The sequence below is a fragment of the Dasypus novemcinctus genome, chromosome 3 (assembly GCF_030445035.2).
Source record: "Dasypus novemcinctus isolate mDasNov1 chromosome 3, mDasNov1.1.hap2, whole genome shotgun sequence".
Classification (NCBI taxonomy): Eukaryota; Metazoa; Chordata; class Mammalia; order Cingulata; family Dasypodidae; genus Dasypus; species Dasypus novemcinctus.
In genome coordinates, this window is record NC_080675.1 from 104,165,528 (window position 1) to 104,192,797 (window position 27,270).

General features: G+C 39.9%; 1 protein-coding gene across 3 annotated transcripts in view; it reads right to left on the bottom strand.

Annotated features, from left to right (window-relative positions):
- The window catches only part of RYR3 (ryanodine receptor 3), a 506,364-nt gene that overhangs the window by 300,304 nt on the left and 178,790 nt on the right, over positions 1-27,270 (bottom strand). For all 3 annotated transcript variants that reach the window (XM_071214091.1, XM_058293854.2, XM_071214090.1), the window contains exons 4-5: positions 5,482-5,556; positions 3,121-3,199 (exon numbers count right to left, since the gene is read on the bottom strand). In XM_071214091.1, the coding sequence (XP_071070192.1) occupies positions 3,121-3,199; positions 5,482-5,556 (154 nt within the window). The remainder of the gene's footprint in view (positions 1-3,120; positions 3,200-5,481; positions 5,557-27,270) is intronic.

The window sequence follows — 27,270 nt, forward strand, 5'->3', positions numbered from 1 at the left end:
GAGCTAAATTTTCATCACTTACTTAGGACATCAATAGATAACATGTATTTTGGAAAGAACAATGAAATAGCACTATACGTACATTATTCACATACAAGGAGTAAACAGTAATAACAGAGCAGAAGAGGGACAGGGATTTAGAAATGGAAAGGAGTAGGGCAGGAGACTGCCCTGTTTAATAAGCCAAGGAGCACTATTTCTCTCTTTAAAAGATTGATCACTTTGATTAAGTTTAAATGACAAAAGAAGTTGACCTTCACATTTCAGAGGGGAAATGATATGTATATTCCCTATGTACTCTGGGGCCACTGAAGCCGTCTGGGATAAAGAGGTCCTGAAGAGGTACACATGAGAGGAGTATATTTGTTCTCCTCTCATGTCCTGGTAATGGATCCATGGTCTGGAGCTCAGGGATGGAGCTGTTCCCCAAATCAACAGGATGGGCCAATCAGTGGCCCTAAAATGCACGATAGCACTTTTAGGGGTTTCTTCTTCTTCCATATTTCTTTCTTAAGTCTAAATTCTAAAACTCTGTCTAAATGCTTAAAACAAAACAACAAAAAACCTTTAAGAAGAGAATACAAAGAATTTGGTAACCAAAGTCAAGGTCAAAATGATAACTAGTTATGTTTAGTAAGTCTAATCATTTATTAGCCCATACATACGGGGAAAAAATAATTTAAGAACTCGCCCACTCCCCCAATTTCTTCTCTCACATTCTCCAGGAGATTCAATTCAATTATTGAGCATTTTACCTGTTCATAACTCTGAAGAAGTTTCTGAGCCAAAAGTGCATTTAGAGCATTACCTGGGGATGGTAGAAGGGGTGGGGCACAGGATGCTTGCAGCTGGAATCTGTGTGATTCTCCACCAGAGGTTAGCAGGCTTACCCTATGTAATATTGAAACCTTAGCTAAGCTGTATGTGCACTCTCCTCCACCCTAATATCAAGATAGCCTTCTTTTAGAAAAACATGAAATGGATTAGGGGTGAGGGAGGTAAAATAAAAGTAAACTATTTTGGGCTCTAGGTTTCCATGCATAGCTGGTCAACCTCATTCCACCAGTCTTCTGCCAAAGTCAGCTTTTGATTACTCAATTTGAACCTGGGTTGAGGTTGATGTGTTTGCCTGGTCAGCTAGCAGAATTCACACCAGGGAATTTAAAAAGTAGTGCTGGAGAGAGTAGTATTCTCTGCTGCTAGCTTTCCTTTATTTTTATTGGAGTCCCCCAAAATTAAAATAGATTTCCTGCACACTTGACTGGAAAATGGTATTGCTCAATTTCTTTCCAACTCTCAAAAAGTCTAAAGTCATATTACTGATATAAATAGAATGACCATATATATGACTTTTCTGATTATATGCTCAAAGACTGACAGCTGGTGTATATTTAGAGGCCAACTTACATTCAGAGAGTGTGGCACTTCACTCATTTTGTAATTTTCAGCAAAGGTTGACAAAACTTTAGAGGAAATTATATTTTAAGAATAACACTTTAGATAAAAACAAAGCAGCCTTAAATCAAATTCAAATATAATCTTATTTTAGAGAATATAAAAATGCAATGGGCAGAGACAGACCCATTGTTTTGCTTTGTAGGAAAAAAATGAGAAGAGGAAGGAGTGAAAAAGGGGTTCCCCTCAGGCCCTATTAGGATACCACACTGCAAAATGCAGGTGCAGGTGGCGCAGACTAGATTTTTTTCTAGATCATCTGCAAAATCAGACAATCTGGATCCAAGAGTAGTTGTAAAATAACACAGTCTTTTGTCCTCCTTTGGCTACCCAACACAAGGACCTCCTTCCAATTTGGAGGAAATGTTATGATATGAGAGACTGCATCCAAGCTGGACTGTTCTTGCAGTGAGCATCAGCTGTTTTCTCTTCCCTAGCCTCTGTTTCTGCCCATTTTCCAAGCCTGGGGGGCTCCAGCTTTAGAGCAGGTTATACCCAATATCATCCTGGTCACCACCTTCCTTAGGATCTACCTCTTTATGTCAATATTTTGTCTTACTTTTTTAATATTACATTTAAAAAAATATGAGGTCCCCATATACCCCCCACCCCCCCTCATCCCATTCCTCTGCCAATAACAACAACCTCCTCCATCATCATGAGACATTCATTGCATTTGGTGAATACATCTCTGAGCCCCGCTGCACCTCATGGTCAATGGTCCATATCATAGCCCACACTCTCCCACAGTCCACCCAGTGGGTCATGAGAGGACATACAATGTCCGGTAACTGTCCCTGCAGCACCTCCCAGGACATATTTTTGACAACACACATGGAAAAAAAGCCAGTGTTTCCCAAAATATATGATGTATACCACCAGTAGGAGAAAACAATGAAATGACACTGAATCAGAGTGAGAAATTTATTTTTCCTTTTTTTCTATTCTAAGCTTTCCAATTTCATCAGAGAAAGGTTTAATTTGGAACTAGTATATCTTTAACACTTTTCTAATATTTGTTAGTATCTCCTCAGTTATTTAACGACATGGTTGATATTCTTTTCATATTTACTTTTATGGAAAGTAATGCCAGTTTTCTACTTACAGCAGTGATATAAATTTTGTCTACAGAATTAAGTAAAAAAGTAAGTTTAAAGAATAATATAAAGTAAATGATAATAAAGCAGATATATTGGAATGACAAAAACCATGAAGGTGGACATCACTGACTAAAGTTTGGGAACTCCTATTGTAGAAAGAGCTGGTCTGTTACAGAATAACATTCCTTTGATCTAGGCACTAAATTTTATTCCCTGAGCCCTTATTATGTTACCTTTATTATTTAGCAGTCATTTAGTACATTGGTCTTTATCAGGAGCAATGACTTATCTACTAATTTTCCATACCAGATCCCTAACATATTGTTTTACTTTGACACAGCAGCAGACTGTTATTAAAGCATATCTTTCTCATTCTTAGCCCCTATGCTTCCATCACACATTCTTTCTTTACTTCATTATTCTCCAAAATTTTACCAGACCCATTTCCTGATCAGGTTTGTTTGGTCTCAAACTTTTTTCAGATGATTAATATACTCAGTGTCTTTCTCAATAGTCCGCAGGTCCAAGACCCCACTAACGAGGAGATCTGGAAATGCTTACTTACCTGTGGCATGTTCGCGCAGACCTACATCAAAGGCAAGTTTATCTGTCTGGGATCTTGATGTAGTCAAACATGTTAGATACTGTGAAACAAGAGCAGAAGCTAGTGAAGGCACAATCTTCCTCTGGGTCTCAGGGTCTCACCACTAATTGACTTCCAGTTGTCAATTTGAACACTGAGCTACTAGGAAAAGGGCTTGTTACTTACCTTACTCATTGGAAAATTAATTGGTACAACACTTTCAGAAAATGTAATATATTTAAAACCTCAACAATATACTTATCTGATGACCCAATAATTTAACTTAGAGTACTATATGTTAAGGAAATATGTTTGAAATTTTAAAGATGCTTTAGTGCAAAGATACTCCAAGAAACTTGAAAACTGAAAGCAATATAAATAGAACATAAATGGCCAAAAATAATGGACAGGCAAGATGAACTTTGGCACTTCAATTTGATGAAATATTATGTGACCATAGAAGGCATTTATCAAGACTGTGTAATAGTATGGGACATAATTTACAATACATTGAGCTAATAGGCTACATAAAAATAGTATAATTGTATAGTTAACATGAACACAAAAATTTAAATGCCTAGTAACTAGACTGTAAGGAATGATACCAAAATAATAACAGAAGTTGTTTTTGGATATGGGGACCATGGTTGATTCCCTCACTTCTATTATTTTCCATTTTACAACTATTTTATAACTATTCAAATAATTTACTTAATTATAAAATACATATGCACATAAAACTTAAATAATTTTACCATAACTCCAAAAACAAAGAAACCCCACAGCTTTTCCCCTGAGTGCCTGACATGGCAGGGCTTAGCCTTAGCCTGGGAGGCAGACAGGCACTGGGCATGCTTTTTGAGTTATCCTCCAGGTTCTCGGCACCAGGAAAACAGCAGATTATTTGCACTGTACAAAGTCATATCTCATAGGTGTTATGCCCAGAGCTGCTCTTAAAAGGAACTAGCTACTCTAGAGCTTAAGTGTGATTTGGTCTTGTTTTTATTTTTATTTTATTTTTTTGTATGGGGGAGGGTTTAAATCTAATCAATAGTATAAGGCTTCATATCTCTACTATGATGCTAGACCAAGATTTCAAAGCCCTGAGATGTATGCTGCTTGAGGTTTTGTTTATTCTATTTATGTAAAAAACAAGAGGTATTAGGATTTTATTTATGCTATGGATAAACACCATATTCCAAAAGACAAATTATTACCTTTAAATCCTAGAGGTTGTCAGAGTATAAAGTTTTCCCGTTTCCTAAACATTCCCATCACCTACTCTGATAATCTCACATTTGGTCATTTTTTTCTCTGTCTTTTACCATCAAGGACTACAACAGATGAATGATCAGGTTTAAAAGGTCAACTTCTTACCATAGCCCATGGGGGAAAAAAAGCTGTGATAAATTATTTAAAAAGCAACTGCTGCTCTTGCTGCCAAATTGATATTTCAAGCATTGAGATAAACTTTGCAGCAAGCTGCAGGTGTAAATATGTGAAAATAAAGTTTGAGTTAATGTAACAGTTTAGCAGGAGGAATAGAGAAAGAAGACAAATCTTCCTTACACTGATAGCAAATAAGGGATACACTTAGGACCTGGCAGTGAAAAGTATGGGGTTGGCACATATTATACTTAAGTTACATGTAATAGTCATCGTAATACCCGCCCCCACCCCCCCGACAAAAGATCTGTAAGTCTATATTTTATAAATTATTTTTAAAAGTTGAAATTTCTTTTTCAAGTTATATTGAGTTTTCACCATTCTGCTTAATTCTGCCCCTAGGTCCATGATTAGTTATAGCCTGATCAGTTTTTTGTGGCACCTTGCATCTTACATTCTCCTGTCTCTGGGTTAAAATAATACCTTCAAATGCCATCAAGACTGAAGGCAACGGATATCATTTCATTTTGTTTAGCTAGGCAAAAAGGAGACATTTCACAAAAATCCCATTTAATGGATTTTTCTTTTAAGCTGGTTATGCTTGTATACTAAAGAAATCGGTCACTCCCTGGTCCATTTGATCCTTCATCAGCTCGGCATCTAATACGTCTAGGTACTTCGCTTAGTGAGGTTAGGTTTGGTGGAGAAAAAGAAAGATAGGGTCTTTTTCCTCACAGGATGTGTGGGTCAGACATTCAGCAGCCACAAATACATAATTACAAATTATAATATAATGGTATGAAGGAAATGCTAAGACAACAATGCCCTATAGTTATTTATATTTACTCCCCCTGCTTTAACTTGGACTTGCTGTTTCCTTCCTCTCCCCCCCGCCCCCCCCAGCCCATCCTTCCCTCCTCCTCCAGTGGTGAGAGAGGGCCTCTGGGATGTGCTCACCATTCCACTGAAAGAGTGCCGCAGGAGAATCGCGTGGCCATAGAGCAGGGTCCTGTGGCCACCCCCTTGTGCCGCCTGTGAGGAATGAGGAAGAAAAACATGAGCATGTGCCAGCTGTGTCCCAAGAGCAAAGCAGCCCAAGAATTCTGGGACATAGGCTATGAGGAGAAAACCCATTGGAATTCATTCTAGAAACAAGTGACCCATCTATGGGTGGGAGAAGGCTTGTGGCCACAGCCATGCACCATCCTTGGGAGAAGGTTTGTCGGGGCCAAACCTCTTCTCAGACATGGCCCCTGCCAGGTGTCAAGAGATTCCCAGAGCTGTTCTACCACAGACGCCAGAAAATGAGATAGGTACTGCTTACCTTCCTTTGAAACTTCTCAGAAGCGTTCAGAGAGAGAGAAACAAATGTGAAGTAACTACAGCCTGGCAACAGAGGCAGCAGAGCAGGCGGGTATACGGCTATGTCCTGAGCTTTGTAGGTCTTTTCCCTTCAGACACTTGTGCTTTCCGCCCACTCCCTTAAATGGATCCTGTTTACACAGATCTTGCCAACAAGTGACTGCTCTAGATCCAGGACTTTGAAAGGGTAAGTAGTTATGCAGAAACAGATCCTCAGTTGAGAGATTACCTAGCTCTCTTCTCTGCCTCACCATGCAGCCCAATTTTGGCTACTCCCAGCTCAGTGGCAGTGCAAAAAGTGGGAACATGGGGCACAAGAAGGAGATACTACTCTACCTAAAGCCCCTTGGTGTCTGCTCCTTACTTTTTTCCTTAATCTGATTCACACATCATGACTCTGAACTCCTTAGTACATGATAGGAGGCAAAACAAATTTATTCTAGTTATAGGTGAGTATACAGCATGGATAGCTGAAATCTACAGAAATTTCTAGAAATGTCTGTAATCAACATCTTCATTCTCTTTCCCGTGTTGCTCCCCAAGGTGCTAACCTGTCCTCAGACAAAGTAATTGAACTCTTATTTTTAAAGGAGGTACTGGGGATTGAACCCCGGACTTCATTCATGGGAAGCAGGCACTCAATCACTGAGCTACATCTGCTCCCTAGCAGTCAAATTTTTTTATTGCACATTTTAGAAAAATTCTTTGAGCACAGACCCCTTTCCCCAAACATGCACAAAAAAGGAATTCAAAGCTTGAGACAAAAATTATAAATAGTAATTCTAATTTTTTTCTTCCATATGCCAAGGGTGTGTCTCTTACACACCCCATTTTATCCAGAGCTATAGAACAGCAGGCCAAGGGATTCGTTTGATGTCCTGCTCCTCCACCCGTCTACCCTCCAATTAGGACAACAAGCAATGAAGAGGAAGGAGACACCAGGTGGTGTGAGGAGAAGGCAGAGTTCTGGATAATCAGTCATGGAGTAATTTTATTTAAACTCTATTTGGATTAATAGAAAAATTTTTGTCACAGGGATGGTTTTTCATGTCATACAATAAGCCTAAAGAAAAGAAAAAAGATTAAATGTCGTATCATGTTAAAAAAAAAAGATAACTGTATGTCTATATGGCTGTTTTTTCCATTGCTAAAGAGATTTAAGTATTCTCCAGAGTATAATACTATGAAGAAATTACATTATTCACCATATTTCCAAATTTCTTGAAATCAATTGCACTAACTTTAGTTTCTGTATTTTCAAATGTATGTCAACAGCTTAATCAAAACTAGTCCTATTAAATAATTTTCACATATTGTCAGTCTAACTGAAATTCTTTATAAATCTAAGTCAACTCTTCAATTGATGGCTGCATATGACTTTTGTGTGGGTTTATACACCCAAACTACTTTTTTTTTTTAAGATTTATTTTATTTATTTCTCTCCCCTCCCTCCTTCCCCCCTTCCCCCAGGTGTCTGTTCTCTGTGTCCACTTGCTGTGTGTTCTTCTTTTTGTCTACTTCTGTTGTTGTCAGCGGCATGGGAATCTGTGTTACTCTTTGTTGCATCATCTTGCTGTGTCAACTCTACATGTGTGCAGCGCCACTCCTGGGCAGGCTGCACTTTCTTTCGTGCTAGGTGGCTCTCCTTACGGGACCCACTCCCTGCAGGTGGGGCTCCCCTACGCAGGGGACACCCCTGCGTGGCATGGCACTCCTTGCGTGCATCAGCACTGCACATGGGCCACCTCCACACGGGTCAAGGAGGCCCAGGGTTTGAACCACAGACCTCCCATGTGGTAGACGGACAACCCGTCCACTGGGCCAAGTCCGCTTCCCCCAAACTACTCTTATTTCAGATTGAACTACTGGCCAAATTTTATTTCCATAGGCCACACCTTCTTCCATTTCTTCTTTGTCCCTATCACTTCCATGGTTAGTCATATGATATAAAGAGTCAAGAGATGCTGTTGCCATTCCCCCCTCAGTCCCCACCCCACCCCAAAAAAAACCCTGGCACTTGTGGTCCTCTTATTCTCTGACCCTTCTGGAAACATCTTAGCCTTCATATCCCTAAGTGATAGCACCATTGGAAAGCAGAGGGACTTAAGTACCTCACTGGGATTGAAGTCACTATGTAGAACTCAGGAGCCTTTGCTGCCAGCCTTTACACCTTAATATACCTCCCTCCTCTAGGGCAGATGTTCTTAGATGTTAGTTACTTCAGAATCACCTGGAGGGCTTGTTAAACCACAGATTGCTGGACCCTCCTCCAGAGATTCTGCTTCAGTAGGTCTGGGAGTTTGAATTTTTAACAAGTTCCAGGAGATAATCACACTTCAGTGCTAGAACAGTAGATGAGCTTTCTGTGCAGAAATCTTTGATAATTATCATGGTGGTAGCTGCCATTTGGTATATCCTCTGTGTCAGGTGATTTATATATATACCATCCTAGCTTATCCTCATAACCACCTTTCAAGGCAGGAATTTTTTCCCCTTGTTTTGTGTTTGAGGAAGGTGAAGCTCAAAGAGGAGAAGTATCTTGCCCTGTGTCACACAGCTGGATGTGGTAGGGTTAGAATTGGTATTTGAGGTTACCTCCAAAACCTGTGCTTATTCTGTTCAACTTTTTATAATGCATTCATTTGCCTACAGAGTGCAAAAGAGTACATAAAGCACCCATACGAACAGGATAGAAAGACATTTCCTCATCTCCTTTGTAGAGGTGAACTCTAGGACTTACAGAGCTCTAACCTTATGGCAGGCACAGAACTAGTCTAAGCATTGTACATGAATCATCTCATTTTATCTTCTCAATTAATGGTGTGAAGTAATTATGGCTATCATCCCCATTTTACAGCTGTGGTCACTGAGGCTGAGAGAGGTTAAGTAACCTGCTCAAAGTCATACAGTTTCCAAGCGCAGAGTCAGGATTTAAGACAAAGGTGCTTAACCATTTATTATACTGTCTCCCTCCGCAGTCCAGTAGAGGAGACAAGATTTGTACATAAAATTATGTAATAAATACAAACAGCATATCCATTAAAGAGCTCTGGAACGGAAGGGTAAAAAGGCGATTGGGTATTAAGGAATGGTTTCATTGAAAAGGTTGATCATAACATGCTGATAAGGCTGTTACCCGTAACAGTGAGAGAGGAATGCACAGGAGCAAAGGCTGGGAGGAGGACAGCATAGACCAGTACACATGGGGACTAGCAGGTGAGTCACTGCTTAGTGTGTGTGGAGGGCTCAAGAAAGGGAGCAGGTGGAAGTTAGAAGTAGGTATAGGCCAACGGTTCATGGAGGTTTGTGACTCCCTGACTGGGTGGATGGACATTGTGCCACGGCTCATGGGATATTGGTACAACTTACGAAAGGAGTGTCATAATCGAAACTTACCTTAGGAAGGTAAACTTGACTGCAAAATGGAGGAAGGACCAGAGGGGTCAAACCCTAGAGCCAGGCAAGACCATTAGCTGTCAATTTCTACAATGGCGCGAGAAGAGCTCTCAGGCCAAAAATTGTAGAGTCATCTTTACATCGTATTTTTCTCCCTTTGCACCCTACATTCAATCCAAAGCAACTCTTGGCTCTACCTTCAAGATATATTCTGTCTCCAACTACTCAGCACCCCACTGTTGCCACTATGGTCTGATCAACTGCCATGTCTCACCTAGCCTAGAATTATGGTCTCCTAACTGTGCTCCCTGCTCACCCTCCCCCTTTACAGTCTGAGCAGGCACACAGCCAAAGCCATCCTTTAAACATAAACCACCCCAGGTGGCTTCCTTGCCCAAAAGCTCCAATGGTGACCTATCACATAAAATAGCAAAGTTCACACCATGACCTTTAAGGCCCTATGTTGGGAAACGTCTTTGCAGGTACATGTGGTCTCTGTCGTGTACATTTTTTAAGCTTTAAAAATTTTGAAAACCGTTCTTAACATGAGGGCTTTTCATAAACAGACCACAGGCTGGGTTTAGCCAGCTGGCTGAAGTGTGCCAATCCCTGCCTTACAGGACCTGGTTTCCTTCCACCTTTATGATTTCCTCACTTTCCTTCATGTGGTAGTATGAGGCTTTTATGGACTTCAGAAAAGATCATGTCCTTAGAGCTAATCCATTCCTGTGGATGGGACCTTCCTTGTGACTAGCTTACTTCAGTGGGGCATGATACAGGGTGGATCTTACTCTTCTTACTGGAGTCCTTTATGAATGGGACAAATAGGGAGAGAGGGAGCTGCAGAGACAGAAAGTCCCAGAAGCCATATACTGAAATCAACAGAATCTGGGAGAGGGGAAGCCAGAAGCTGAAGCAATGAAACCCAGAAGAGAAGCAGATACCTCCATGTGCTGTTCTTCAGGGAGAAAGCATCGCCTGATGATGCCTTGATTTGGACACTTTCATGGCCTTAGAATTGTAAGCTTGCAACCTAATAAATTTCCATTGAAAGAGCCAACCTATTTTTGGTGTATTGCCTTGGCAGCGTGTAGGAAATTAAAACACACTACAACTCTCCCCACCACCACCTCTGCTCCAGCCATACTGGTCTTCTCCCATTCTTTAGGAAAGCATGCTCCTACCACTAGCCTTTGCACTTATGTTTTCTTCTGCCTGCAGTGCTCTTCCTCCAATACTTTCAATGATCATTCCTGCCTTTCATTCAATGTTTGTTTGTGCTAAAACATCTCATTAGGCAAGCCTTCTCTGATCACACCCTGTAAAACAGGGGTTCTTAACAAGGGGTCAATGAGCTTGTATTTAAATTTTAAAAAAACATTCTTGTGGGGATGTGTTGGTACAGGTGTGATATGTTTATTAAATAATACATACTATAGTGTGGACTTAGTAAGTGGCCCATGTTTTCACCTGACAGGCAAAGGGGGGGGGTCTGTGGAACAAAAAAGGTTAAGAACTTCTGCTCTAAAAGAAAAATCACCCTCCATCACATTTTCTTCATTTATTATTTTTCATGACATTATTAGCTAATATGAATTCATACATTATTTCGTATATGATCTACCTTCTACCTAGGAGCCTACCTCCTAGGCTCCATGTGTAAGGGTCTTTGTTGTATTCTCTGCCATATCAACATGACTTATCAATGCCTGGCACATAGGAGGCACTCATTAAATATTTCCTGAAAAAATAAATGAATAAATAATTGCATAAGATGGTCTTTTGTCTCCATTTTATATGAAAAGAAAGAATTTGGGGAACTTTCCCAAAGTTAACTTGAAAATGGTGAGCTTGCATTTGAACTTGAATCTTACTACAAACCCTCTTTTCACTATTTGATGTTAATTCTAGAACATTCCAGGAAAGATGTGACAGGCTACAGAAAAAGGGGATCCAGACTTTTGAGACTTCAAGGCTTCATCAGGATGGCAGCCCTGTGCCTTCCACGAGTGACCCTGACATTCATCATTGGCAGGAGAAGATTCAGTACCATCGCACAGGATGGGCGTGGGGCAGGACAAAATTGGTAAAGGTCCTGATGTTGTGACCACAAGATCATTTGTTCAATTATTTCCCTATAATTTCAAAATTAATCTCCATCACTCACATTTCTTTTGGTGGTGTCCCAAAAGAAACTGCCACACAGTAAGAGAAACCAGATACAGCATTTGAGGAGAACCTCTGATTCTACCTGACATGCAAAAATATTTAAGCTTGTTAGATCTCTAAGCCATCTCCTTTTGTACACTGTAACCCAAAATTCCACTTTGGGGGTCCTGAGCGCTAAGAAATCTTCCAAAGCTCCAGGAAGGTTCCTTACTGAATCTAACATAACCTAAGAAATCTTTAGGGGCCACCTTCTTGGGAGGGCTTTTAGGGCATGAAGTCATTGATTTTCTACATGCACACGTGTACTTTAATTTTGCCCTTCCTTTCACACCCCACCTCTGGTCCACTCTTTTTTAAAAAAAATTTATTATTTAATTGTATTTTTTTGAAGATATATAGATCACAAAAAAATGTTACATTAAAAAAATAAGAGGTTCCCATATACCCCCCAAACACACACCCACTCCTTCCACATCAACAACCTCTTTCATCATTGTGGCATATTCATTACATTTTGGAGCACTGCTGCACCGTATGTATAATAGTTAACATTGTAGTTTACACTCTCCCCGAGTACATTCAGTGGGTTATGGCAGGATATATAATGTCCAGCATCTATCCCTGAAATGGGGGGAGAGAGGAATAGAATAGATGGAAGCAGGGTAACTAGGGGGCACTGGAAGTGTTCCACAAGATCGTGCAATGATGGATATAGAACATGTTAAATTTCAACAAAAATGTATAAAAGTTTATAGGCTAAAATGTGAACCATAATATAAAGCATAATGTAACTAAAAATTTAGAAAAATTGTACAGTCTAAAATATAAACCATATTGTAAACTAAAATGGAACCATGTTTGACAGCTATATTTCAATATCTGTATATCAGCTATAGCAAATATAACATGAACATGTGAAAAGGTCCACTCTTATTGGTTATCAAAGAGAAAGTTCTTTCTAGAAGGTTACAGAGCAATACTTCCTCAACATGCTGGAGATGCCTTTACATTGCCCAGGAAGTTTACATTTCCTTTGATACAGGTGATAACTAAATAACAAATATACCTTATAAGTAAAATAATAATAATAATACCTAACAAATAGACAAAACCAAGTAACACTAGTGTATTCAGTTAGAAACATAGTGAAAGATCACACTCACAATTGCTACAAAATATTAAATTTTTAGGAATTTGCTTAGGAAAGTGAAACCTTTAAAACAAACACACAAAACCTTATTCTATAATATAAAATTTGATTTGATGAAATGAAAATATATACTTTGTTACTAAGAATACTAATATTTTTAAATGCTTATTCTTCTAAATGTAACCTACAGACTTAAGGTAGTTTTAATTAAAATTCTGATAGCGTATTTTGGAACTCATCAGAAGTGCTATAAAACTAACCTGGAAATATAAACAGGTTAAAAAAACACTATTCAAATAGGAACCAAACTTTAATAAATGTCATGAAGCAAATAATTAATCTACTTTGGTGTTTATTCAAAAAAGAGAATGTAGCAAAATATAGGCAGCCCATAAACAGATCCAACTGCAAGAAAATGTAGAATGAGATAAAGCAGATTTTTAGTATAAGGGGGAAAGGCAGGATTATTAAGCAAATGTCTCTGTGATATCTGGAGAACAAAGCAGAAAAGCATCCAGTTAGACCCACAGGAAACATAAAAGATAAATTCTGGATGGATAATAGAGTTGAATATTTCATTTTAAAATTAATTTCTAGAACTATCATGTAACAGAATAAACAGTCCATGTTCTTTATAGACCTAATACTTATCCATGCTTTGAAGCAATAGATGCACTCAAAGGAAATAAAAGACATGATGTACCAAGATTACTGAAGTTCAGGACAATGGAAACACCAACATTTAATAGACTGCAGAAATGCTTTGTATCATTATGACAAAAGGGTTAATATCTTATTGAAGTGCAAGGGGCAAAAGACTCAAAGAAATAGGCAAAGGATATGAATAAATGATTCATATCATGAATAAAATGAAAACATATGGAAGATATTTTATCTTCTCTAGTAATGAAAGGAAAGACAATTAAAGCAACTTTGATATATCATTTTGTACCTACTAAATTTTCAAAAATGGGCAAACAAACTTAATGCTGTCAGAGCTGCAGCTTAGCTGGTATGATCATATGCAAGATGATACTATATACAACCCATCTGGAAAGCAACTAGGTAATATATAAAAACTGATGTAAAGTCGTCTATAACCTTTGCTGTAGTAGTTCTATTTCTGGGAATAATTCAAGAAAGGCAAAACAAATATGCACAGAGTTGTGACAAAAGCCTATAATAGGGAAAACAAAACAAAACCTGGAAAGAGCTAAAATACATGAAAGAAAAATATTGTCTAGTAGGTCATGCAATGTCTTCAGAATGTTCTGTCCTACAACCATTAAAGACGACAATATCAGAGGCTATGTGAAAACACAGAAAAAATATAAGGTGCCCACTTTGAGAAAAGAAAACAAAACACCTTCAACTATTACATATATGCAAGAATGATAAATCTATAAAAATGAAATAGCCATTTGGTTTGTTGCATAATCAGTGGGTTTTCCCTTTTCTCCCAATTTTTTTTCTTTAATACCTTACCACATCATTTAAATTAAAAGTGTGTGTGTAGGGGTGATAGCATATTGGGCGTCTAAAGAAATGGAGTGTTATGAAAAGGTTTCACCTGTTCACTAAACCTTCAAGGGTGTAATTGATTTTCCAGGAATCCACAGCAATCCACCTGCCTGAAAGGTGCTCCCTGCCCCATGAAATTTCAGGCCAGATGGCGACAAAGGTCGAGCATGCTTGCTTTTAGGCCAAACTGCAGAGGCCAGCCCTACCCTGGTGTTGGATGGAAACCAGAGAGAGGCAGCCTTTATCAATATAATCCTGGGCCCCTCAACACCCTCCTCCCAGGGTCAGCTCCAGACTCCATAGGGAAAACCTCTTGCCATAAGGATTCCTTTCCACTTAGGTCCCAAACTGAATGGTTCTTTTGACTGCCCCTTGCGGACTCTTCACTTTGGATCCTGTTCTTGTTCTTGGGGACTCAGTGTCTACACCATTCCACGCTTCTCGAGGCTGCCCTCGACCAGCCATCGGACTCTGGGTCTACGTGCCCTGCTGCTGCAGGCTAACCAATCGCCCTCTGCCCGAATGCCCTCAAGTCTGCTCAGGCATCCCACTTTTCTAGGAGGGGTACTCTGATAGCTGGGAAATACCCCTTCCACTCAGAATGATACCTGAGGAATCGATGTGGCATTTTCCAAACAGGTCTTGGATTGTAAACTCCCAATAACAGGGACATTAGTGCACAGGAACTGAGAAAGTGTGATGCAGGGGTGGGAGGCGCATGGACACAGATTAGATTGACCTGTGATTTGGAGTGAGAGCTGGAGAATAAGACAACAGGAATGCCATAAGCACACTAAAGCCATCCAAATCCTTTACTATGTGTGAAACTAGGAGAGCACAATGCAGGGCACTTCTTCCCTAGCTTTTCTGGGTCAGATACACCATTTTTTAACTAGGTAATTACCAAATTCTGCTTTTCTTGGGCTAAACAAAGATACCTCTTATATCCTATGGTTCCCAACCTTGGATGTAAAACACCACACAAATAGAAGGTATTGTTCTTTTAATTTGGCACTTTGACTATTTACAATGGCACGATTATTACGGATGTAAAACCTATAGTCAGAAGTGCCAGAGCCATTGGTTACAGAAAGGCATGACCTCATGACAGTGTACCCTAAAGAGGTTTCCCCTCTAAGGGGATTTCTTTAAGTGCATTCCCGGACAACTCAGCCAGGACAGTGCAAGCCCTTAAGATAAATGCACTTAGGGGGAGGCCATGTGGTTCTTGGCGTCTTTCATAGGCTTCTGGGGATATCATTAAAAACCAGACTCATGAAATGGACTTTTAATGAAGGGCAGAAAAGCAGAAGAAGGTGCAGTGTCCCACAGCCCTATGGCCCAAGTTCAGTGATCAGTGTCGTTTCTCCAGGTACCTTACTGAGGGATGTCAGAAACAGCGAGGCACGATAGGATATGCTGCATCTTGAGAAAAAGTGGCTGAAGAACTTACGGAAGTCACTGCATCTGCTGCTCTGCCTTGTAGCAACATCAGCAGGATGGCTACGACTCCAGGCAGTCCCATTTCACACACTCACTGCCATGGTCCTCATCTCCCCATATCACAGGGCAGAAGACAGGAAAGCCCCAAAAGCACTGTGCAAAGATGGAATATTCTCCTTTTCTTTCTTTTGTTTTTTAAGCATGTAAACTTTGCCACTGAACAAGGAAAATACACACAAAAACAAACATCCCATCCTCTAGCCCCAGCCACCCAATGTCAAATTTGCCATTTCCCTGGGTTATAATTTATTGATTCCAGTCAACTCTCGGAAGCTCCTAGAATTAATTTTCCTGGGAAAGAAGGTTTTGGCAATCTTTTTGCTCTTGTCATTAATTCTTCATGGAATTATTTCAAGACAAGAGGATGAAAGGCCAGGGCCTAATTTGAGAAACTTTAAATTCTGGGCCATGAGCATCATTTACAGCAAGCACCTTCACAGCAATGAGGCTTTCTTTCCCAGGAAAATACCTACTTGGTTTCTGTTTTAGAGATTTGACCCACTTGGGTAAGTCAAATCAGAGCGGTGCCTTGGCTGAGTCAGGGCCTGCAGGGGAGCTGCTCTGGAGACTCCAAGTGGATTCTTCCCTGTGGGCACTCACAGACGTAAGAAGTAAGAGCCCTGGACAGTGCACGACTACAGACAAGTGAGAAAATTCTTGCTTTGCATGTCTTAAAAAATAAGAGTTTTCAACCTAGGAGAATATATTTAAATATGTGCAACCACCCTCACCTCCACGCCAATCCACAAAGGTAAGGGAACTAAATGACTTCTTGAGGTTTCCATTAGCCCAGGAATTTTACAAACACTGATTCTGAAACAGAAAAACGAACATTTTATATTCAGGGATAAAAGATGGCTGTTGAGATGTTTCCAAATTGGGCAAGGGGTCATCCTGGATCCATCTGTGCTTTTCTTTGAACATAGAAGCTATGGGAAAACCAGACGGCTAAAATGGCAGTTCCAACACACATTTATTACAGTGCCTTCTAAAACAGCACATTGATAGGAGGCATTTTTCAAGGTATTAATGACATTTAGATTGATGACAAGTATACTTTGGAAAGAGGTAGTGATTTTTTCTTCTCTGAATTAGTTTTACTTCTTTCTCCTATAGTTAACAGATTTTTAAGGATCTGACATTGCCGAGTTCATTCTTTACATAAAAGGATCTTGTCAGCCCAATTTATTTTCCAGTCACTTGCTTTGGTTTTTATTTGAACCATCCACATACCCTCATCATTCATTAGCTCCTCCAATGAACTGATGTACCAGGGCTACTTAGCATCCAGACCAAGTACCACGCCCAACCATTTCCCTTCAGCCAATAAAACAAATTATTTTTCTATGAAGAATTTAACATTTGAAAGATCAGATTACCTTTGCATGAAACAGTGAACATTACTATTATTTCCTTAAAAAAATAAATCACTGGGATTTACAGAATACAAAATAGGAGTATCAACTACCTCTTAAGCAAACACTGTAACCAAATTAATTATATCGTGTTGTCTAATCCTCCTCCCTCTCTCTTACACTCCTTAATCCTATGTGCTTTCTCTAGGATGTCTTAGTTCCACACACCGTTTCTCTATTTCTTTCATGTCTCCATCCCCCTTGCACTGGTCTTGATTATGATCTCGCTGGATAGAGGTGGACTCATTCTGTTTGCTCTGCACTCACATAATAAGCCTGAGGGCCAAGTCACTACTTTGAAGCACAAAAACAGGCTGATTTTTCTTGAACTAAATGAAGTGTTCTTGATCCTCAAGGGTCTGTGTATGGGCAAAAGAACAGATGCTCCCTAAACCCTAATACCTACTACCTGTTCGTGGACCGTAAGTTTCTCGAGGGTAACAACATGATACTTCTAAACCAGGTGTTCTTAACCAGGGGTCTACGGACCCCCAAGGGGTCTGTGGAAAGATTTCAGGGGGTCTGTGAGCTTGAATTGAAAATTCAAAAAAATGTTATTCTTTGGGGATGTGTTGGTGCAGGTGTGATATATTTATTAAATAATATGCAGTATATTTTCGGGACTTGGAGCTGTGCTGGGTGGTGCTGCAGGGACAATTACCGGACACTGTATGTCCTCCCATGGCCCACTAAATGGAATGTGGGAAAGCGTGGGCTATGATGTGGACCATTGGCCATGAGGTGCAATGATGCTCAGAGATGTATTCACCAAATGCAATGAATGTCTCATGATGACGGAGGAGAATGTTGCTATTGGGGGAGGAGTGGGTGAGGAGGGTGGGGAGTATATAGGGTCCTCATATTTCTTGAATGTAATATTTAAAAAATGAATAAAGACAAAAAAAATAATATGCAGTATAGTGTGGACTTCGTAAGGGGTCTGTGGTTTTCACCTGACTGGCAAACGGGTCTGTGGAACAAAAGAGGTTAAGAACTCTTGGTCTAAATCTTTCACAGATTCATTCTAGAGAAGTGGCCTCCAATCCTAGCTACATACCAGAATTACCAGTGGAACTTTAAGAATGAAACAAACTAGCAATAACAACAAAAACAGCTCAGAGGCTCAGGGTGTTTCCTGAAAATTCCAATTTGGTGGGTCTATGGTTGGGCCCAAGGGAATTCTGACACAAAGGCAGGCTTGAGAGCCAATAGGATGGCCCTGTCACATGGGAACTGTACACTCAAATAATTTGCATGATGCTTGCTGTCAGGAAGTACTTCTGTTTAGATTGCCCTTTTTTCATTTCTCCAGAATGCCACAGAACAACAAACATCAAGGTTCAGTTCTATCTCCCAGCTTGGCTCCCATGAATGTGACACATGGTAAGCCGAAACTCCCTATTGCAAAAACTGCATATGGGAGGGACTCTAGATAAGTCGGTCTCAACAAAGGAAGAGTTCCTGGCCCTGGACTTACCTATCTTTACAACACTGACCCTTCATGAGCTGCCTCCTATGCAATCCTGACATTTCTGGACTCTGCAGGACCCAGGAAAGATGTTGTTAGTGGCAAGTAGCATAGCAGGTCAAGAGGAAAGGGACTTTCCTTATTTCTCCTCTTCTTGGTCACCTCCCTCCCCAGTGGGTCACCTGATATCCTATTTTTTCACCTAGGTCCTAGGTCCCCGGACCTTACAGGTGCACTGCAGCATATTACATTCTTATTTAGAGTGTTCTGCTTTTTTCTGTCTGCTGTGTTTGCGTGTCTGAGAGGTGTTTTGAATCGTCTAACACTCAGGTGGTGCTATTCACACCACTGTTTCTTAAAGTCCACCTTTCAGAGGCTTGGGTCCAAGTGTTCCTCCCGCCAACTATTTTTTATTTTAAAGAGCTCTTCCCTTAAACATAAAAATAAAAAGTCTCCTCTGCTGATCCATGAATGGAAGATGGGACCTGGATAGAGCAATCATCCACTGATCTATTTTTTCTCCATTGTACAGCGAGCAAATTCATCACACTGACAACAGGAAGATAACCTACTAGGGCTGATGGTAAAGCCTGACTTCCCCTCAGCTACAAGAAACCATGACAGGTTTTTTGGGAAGGGTAAGAATACATGTTAAAATTAGCAACTTCTATCTGTGAGAGGAGGAAAAGGCTGGTTCAAAAACAGACTATGGGTCATAATTTAGAGAAAAAAATTAACAAAAAACCCACAAAACTGCAATGTCATTTGTGCTGATGCTTGGGTTACAGTGCGTGAAAAGGTCACGAACGTACACTGAGCAGCGATTAGTTTGAATTATGATAGTCCTATGGTGATGCTATATATCAATCAATGGATTGTAAAATAAGGACATACATTAGAAAGACGGTTTGAAGGTGAGAGAATACTGGTAGTGTGATTCACCTCTGCCATCCAGTTTGTTAGTATAGTTACTAGGTTCCTGCTTATTGGAGAACTATCATCAGGACCACTTTTTTTTTTTTTTTTTTTTACCCTGTGTGAAAAACTGCAGGGGTTCCAGAAGGGTGCTGTGCAAGGCCTCGGGGGTTACACACTAGATTGTCGGGAGCCACTGGGACCTAGTCTGGAAAAAGTGCACCCACGCTTCAGGGAGGTCTGCAGCCTGGCTGTGTATCTTCCTTAGCTGGAACCTGCTGGGATTTGTAAGGGAAAGTCAGATTTAGATTTAGACATTTCCCCCAGATCAAGTGAGCACAGTTAAGGTAGATCTTACAGCTATGGATGCCTCTTGGTTTGGAGGGATACACACATGCATGTGTGTTAAAAACAAGATACTTCTAGGATGAGTATGCCTCATGTTCAAGCTAGAACCTGACAATAAATTAAGGTGGCCCTTATTAGATGGAACAGGGGGTAGTGTGGAATACGGAAATGTTTAATTTCATACAGTTTGCAAGAAACAGCAATTGGAATAGTCTTCAGAAGAAAGGACTGTGACAATCGATTTCTCTACATAATTTAATGCAAGAGATTAAAATAGAAGCTGATTTTCTAGAATGACATTTTAGTAGCGAAGTACAGGGGGGAAAAGAAATAGGATAAACACAAATAGATCCTTTTTTTTTTTTCTTATGGGGGATAAGTTTGGATAGACAAGGATAAATGTGGGAGAATGTTGAATGATATGTACAAGAAAATACCAAGTTAGTGAAGTGAATTAAAATGAAGTTAGTATATTTAGATAAAAATGCACATGTGAATGAGTCCTTAAGGACAGACAGACAAAATGAGGGAAGGGACAGGCAGAACTGTGGAATGCTTTCCCTTCCTGCCTGCACAATTAGGTTAAAAATAAGAACACAGTGGAAATTGACTTCATCAAGACCAGATTTCAGCAGATGAATTTACTGTTCTTGCTTACCCTGGTGACAGCCTGATCTAGCACAAGCTATGTAAAAACTGCAAATAAATAGTGTGAGAGGTAGAGCAACCACAGCTGGCAAGGTATCTACACTTGGGGAGAGATACATAAGGAGGGTACACACCAGAGAAAAAGACTGAGGTTATGAGAGGAGGAATGGAGTTCCATAGAAAAGGATTAGTTGAAGGCTGTATTTTTGTGAGCACCTGGGAACTGCAGACCTCTTGTTTCCCCACCAACTTTGAACCCAGCATAGTAAATAAACGATGGATTCGTAAGTCCGGGGCTGCTTCACTGCCCTACACACTGACGCGGGTGCCTTGAAGGGAGGCTCGACTAGGAAGCAGCAGTTGCTCATTTCCCTGGGAACCCAAGTCTGTTGCCTGGAGCCAGAGAATTGAGTCTCCTACCCCTTAGATGGCTCCCCAGGCCCTCAGCATCGCTGAGCAGAACAGGGAGTTGAGACTGTACTGAGGCGATATACCACAACATTTACAACCCTGGGAGGAGCAAGAAGTTCTGAAATGCCAGCATTTTGTTAAATATCCACCCTCCATTTTCCCCCATGTTGGAAATTTCTGTGTTGTAGTAGACACATGATATTGGAAATACTTAAAGGCTGAGAAAGAAAATATGAATTTGAGGTATATTACATCAGGGCATTATCACCAGACTGTCTGAATCTTAAAATCGGATCGGGGTTTGCTAACCATCCCTTTACCAAGCTGGCATGGGAAAATCCCCATGGGGAAGGGCACAAGGCTAAGGGGCAGGCAGTAGAGTATCGATGGGAAAGAGGCCTACGGACCCTGGGGCGAAAGGCTCCCTTATCTTTGGTGGCTGTGTCCTGAGGCACAGAGCACAAGGTCATGTTTTAGAGGAGCAGCACCACAACTCTCTGCTTGGATTCACTAAAGATGCCCCAGTAATTATAGTTCACTTATCACTACCCATTGATAAGAGAAAATCTGGAGATTTTTGTGTCCTAGGAGTAATTCTGAAAATTCCTGAAGCTGAGTCTTAAACTTTAGAAAAATAAACAGCTACTTAAAAATATACTCATTAAAAAAAAATTAATGAATTCAACTTACCTTTCTACCACCTCACCAAAGACATGGAAACAAGTATTTCCAGGAAAAGTGTCATCGTGAATGTCCATCACCCGCCCCAGCCCCATCCAGAGAGCAGGACTCAGGGGAGTTGACCAAGGGAAAGCAATTTTTAAAACACATTCCCAAAGGTTGTTCTTCAGAAGAAATCTTGCCCGTTTAGCACTGAAACATCTCTCAATCCATTCTTTCGAAAGAACAGCCTATTTCTCCTGCCCACTGCCCTCTACCTTATAAAACACATGAGCAGCAGATAAATTGGGTGAGGGACATACCCCTAGCTAAGCTTCATTAGCAAGACAGCAGCAGGTGGCTTTTATTAATGGGCTGCATCCAGGTTCTATCCATAACGAGAACAAAAGGAGGCCCAACTGGTGCCTATAAAATCATATAGCGTCCTTGACTGTCCAGCTTCCATTTAAAAATTTTTTTAAAGTAACAGCCCTTAAACAAAAGTGTCTGGTAACTTGTATAATTACTTAGATAATATGGATTCCAAGAGCTGTCCCACTAGACAAGGCCTTGGAGGTTAAAAACTTCAAGAACCAGCACAGTTTTAAGAACAGCAGCGAGAATAATAAAGAACAGAGGTGCCAATTCTACATTTTGCCCCAGAAGAGCATTAAAGAAAGAAAGGGGGGAAAAAGCTATTACCTACTATCACTATCGTTTCCAAAAAGAAAACAGACCAACTTTATAATTATTGTATCTTAGAATAGTAAGATGGATATAATCTCAGAAAAAAGACAGTCTTTTCTATTTATAAAGCTAGCTTAATCAAACAATTCTGACAATATCTTTCTTTTCCTGATTTTCCTACTGACTTGCAAATCCTTTATCATGGGTACATTTTGGTTAAGGCACAGATGTTTGGGGACCACTAATTTAGTTCAAAGCCCACATATTGAGAGAACAAGATCCAGAAAGTGACGGAATGAAGGCCGGAGTATCCAGGCCCTTCCTTACAGCCTGGCCCTTTCCTCTCACAGTGGAGTGACAGTTTGAGAGCAAAGGTCAGAGCCTTCCCTACCCCCACCTCAACCTAGGTACTAGCCACAGCTGAGAGAAGCCACCTGCCTTCAGCTGTCCTCCTCTTACTTTGCAGGAGGCCCCTGGAGCCCCACAGGTCCCCCCCTAAATCTTCTTGTTCTTATTTCCTGCTTTCTTCCCATTGATGTCACTCCATTATTCCAGCTCCTTCTATTCTAAAATCAGACATCAGTAATCAGAGGGTTGAGGCATTGATCATTGGGTTTTTACTCAGTTGAGGATTAAATGCCACTGAGATCAGGGTTTCTCTGGTACCAAGTTAACTCCCTCCACCCCAGAATATCCAAATAAAATCATGAAATCGAAATAAGTTGGCGTTTTCTCTAGTTCTTTGAATTCTCTCCTCAAATGTATAATTTAAACCTGGCGGCTATTAAAAGTAAGTTACATGATCAAAAAAGTCTAATAAATAAGCCTATAATGAAGGGTTTCTAATCTCCCAGGATTTCTTGAATTAGAGATGCTACTTTTTATTAAAAGGTAAGCAAGTATCTTCAAACAAGAGGCTTTCCCTAAATCCAAATGTCTTACAATTTAGGATTAAAGCATGTTCCTAGAAATGCAGCTGAAATCCATTATTATAGCCCCATCTGCACCCTGCCCCCACAAGTAAACGGTTATTTCTCACACCCCAAAAAAAAACCTTTTTTTCTTCAGCAAAATCTCTTGTCAAAACATCCTCCTTAAGAATATAACTAACTACATATTATGTGCTAGAGAAAGTTTAGACTCCTTGATCCTTCCTCACACTTTTATGAAAATCTTTAAATAAATTTAAAGAAAGATCTTTAAGCTTTTTGCAATTAAAACTAATTTAAAAATAACCGATTTTAGTCTAGCCATGGGGAAGAAGCTCAAGCTTTCTAAAATGACTGAAATCATGACAAAACTATTCTTGCAGCACATTCAGATGTCCACCAGCAAGAATGAAAAAGAATCCAGGATTTGTGTGACATTAGCAAAGCTAAGTGTTACCACAGTTGCAAAACACCAACCACAATCACACAGACATGTTTATTTTAAACATGAGGCACTGACTTCCAAATGAGCCAATTTCACCCAAGAAAAGGCAACTCCACTAAAGCTGAAGCTCTATATTAAAAAAGTGGAAAATTTGATAGAGTCTGGAGCTTTAAACATTAATTCTGTGGGTTCTTTCACTTGAAAATGCTTCTATTCAGCTATGAAGAAATGTAAAAAGCTAGTTAACCTTAATGGTTATTCTGAACTGTTGAAATCATCATTGGATTTTTCTGCTGTTTCACATATAGGACAAGGCCTGAGAACAGGATAATATTGAACTAGCTTTTTTCATTTTTATTATGAACTCCAGACTTATGGCAGATTAGAGGTGGAGTTGCATAATAGGACTGACATGATCTAGCTTGGATTAGGCAAGGCTGCACACTTCTGTCATGTCACCATTTGAGACTTATGTCCTCAGGCCATCTAGAACATATTCTGAGGAAAACAGATTTTAAAAATGATTTTCAGTGTCTTGAAGGGAAAAAAAAACAAGAGTCCACAGGCAAGTTATTTTCCCAATTACAGAGCAGTAGTTTAACAAGCTGCTTTGCAATGTGTTTCCAAGTGTGCAGCCACCTCTAATTCCACAAGATTGAAGTGTGAGGAGCAGTGGTGGTTTTTTAAATTGCAGAGGCACAAAAAATGGAAATTGCCCTGAACACTTACAAGTGAAAGGCCCAGTTCATAACAAATACAGCTGGAGTCAGTTGTCCATGCAAAGTACATGAATATTAAAGGAGTGAAAAACATACCCATTCGGAGAGGTCACTGAGCTAGCAAAGTCAAGAACAAAACAGTAAATGGATATTTTAGTATGCGCAAGTCTTGCTGAAAGCTTTCAACTAATTTAAGGAATCTACTGATGCTTACCATAGAGGAAAAAAAAAAAAAAAACCCAGCGAGAATGAAGGGTATGGATTTCCTACCTGGTGAATATTTGTTATTTTAGCTAGAAGTTGGCAGTGGCAATAGACTTGAAAGTTTGTTTTTATTTTTCAGTACGGTGCTGATATCATCAAGAAACTGGCAAGTAAGCAACATGCTATAGCCTAAATTCGGTTGCAGCACTTTTTCATAATTACATTTATACAAGAAAATCCACCTAAGGAAAATGGTCAGTACCTATGTCAGGCAATTTGGGATTTCTTTTGTTCTTAGAAATATTGCAAATAATTAATCATATTTTTCTTACACAAAGGAAGGCGCTTTCTTACCATAAAGGTCTTTGGGATGGCATATTTCATCTAAAAACTACATTATAAAAAGGCCACTGCAATAGTTGAATGTAGTTTAAAAGGGCGAATTTTAGATTGTATACATGTTACCAGAATAAATTTGTTTTTTAAAAAACTGATAGAACTGTACAACACAAACAGTGAACCCTAATGTAAACTAGGGACTATAGATAACAGTATAACCATAAAAATACTGTTTCATTAATTGTAACAAAGGTATCACACTTAAAATCTTAAAAAGAAAGCTGTGTATGGGTGAGGGGGTGCATATATGGGAACTCTGTATTTTCTACATGATTTTTCTACATACCTACAACTCCTCTCAAAAAAAGGCCAGTGCAAAATTTCATTTTAAATATGAGTTTATTTGCACACATTTTCCTAAATATCAACTTATCAGAAAAACATTAAAATACACAAGAACAGCATAAAAACCTAAAACCATGGCATAGGATGAGAAAGAACAATCAGGAAGGGAAAGGAACATGGGAATAGGAGAAATATGTTAAATGGTCATTTGACCTATGAAGAAACACATTAAAAACTTTGATTTGGAGGTCTTATGTTATTATTTAATTTCTCAAAGTAATCTGCCTGGCTCTTTAAGAAAAGAATCCTGTCAAAACTGTGGAATATATCCCATGTTCTTCTACAAGAAAATTTACAGGAGGGGAATCATGCCTCAAAAAAAATTTAATTTTACATAGTCAACACTTATTGCTTTAGGGTCTGGGATCTATGTTGGAAATTTCTTGTCTCTGACCACACCAAAGCAGAAAGAAAATAAGTCTATTATTCTGCCTAAAAATATGGATAGCCAAGATGTCAGGAATAATAGCTCACACAGACTAAAACTTCCACAGCAAATCAGTGATGGTGACAGCCAGTAGGTCACATCAGAGGAAGTGAGGTGGTGATACTTTTCCATTTTAACTTGGTGCATTACAACCATCACAGACAGGAGAAAGTGCTTTTGCATCTAAATGATATCATCATTTAGAAATGGGGAAACCAAAGCCCAGAGGCAGTGAGAGATGTGCCCAAGGTCAGATTTCCCGGTAATAGCTGAGCTAGGACTAAGTCTAACCCTGATTTCCAGCTTCCTCACAAAAACATGCTGCCTCCCATGAGTAAATGGGTAAAGTAAACTCTCACACAGGGCAGATTTAAAGAGTAATTTTTGACATATTAAACCATCCAGAGCTTTTGCAAATCAGGGCAGTTTTACTGAACAGATTTGGTTATTATTTTGTTACTACAAAATATAGCCAGGTGTGGATGATTAGACTTAGATTGAAAAAAGAGAATGAAGCATCCAAAATAGGAACATTTTTCTCCCTTTCAAAAGAAAGTAGGGTTAAGTCAAGCAAGTTGAGAATTTAATTTAATGGCATTCCATTCTTACCAGTTAGGCAATAGCAGATATAACAGTTCCAAGATGAACAGCTTGAAAGACACTGGCACTGGGGTGGGCAGGTCTTGGGTAAGGGCACCAGGGAGGTATTGCAGAGCTTGAGACAGTAGTTTGTTTGCCAACCAGTACAAAGGAATTCAGAATTTTAATGCCAAGCAAGGTTAACCTGGTGCATCCTGGGTTTTTCAAACATGAAATGTTTATTTTCTCACAGAAAACTGTTACCCGAGTCCCTTTCAGCAAAGGTGTGGCACTCAGGCCTGCTCCAGTCACGGGGCCCAATGCGGCCAGAAGCTTGGGCTCTCCTCACACTAAGTTCTGAGCAATGGCCAGCTCCTTGGAATACTCACGTTCCCTCTGGTGGATGCAGGTGGGAATGGGTGTCTTAATGTGCGTCACAACAAGGTCCTCATTGAGGAACACATTGCTGGAGTTGAAGCTGGGATGTATCGGTGCACCAGGAATGTGATTGCCCACAGTTGCTTGTGTCCTGGCTACACTGTCTTCAGGACCTTGATGAGTGTATGCGCACGGCCTGGGGCTCACATCACCATATGTGCAGCTGTGACTTTATCCCTTTTCTCCAAAGGAAAACATATGTACTATTCTAAAGGTATAATGCTTATTGTTAGACTTGCTCCATTAAGTGCTTTATTTAACTATCTTTAAAAAATGTAAATGGATATGCAATTATTTAGATTTATGTACATTCCTTCCATCAGTCTTATCTCCTCCCCACCAAAATCAATTCTCATCCTGGCTTTTTCTGACACTATGCAGGGAAGGTGAAAAGCTCAGATTGACAGGCTAAGACTGGATGATGGGGGCACTCCTTCTCTTCAATGATAAAGAAATGAAGGTGGGAACTCAGGGACCAGGAAGAAAGAGGAAAAGATCCCATTCGGCTTCCTCATGCTGGATAGGTTTGCAAAGACCTTCAAATCTGGGCACAGCCAGAGCTCAGACATCAGAGGAGGGGTTTCAAAGTCCCTTCATCAGTGTCTGTT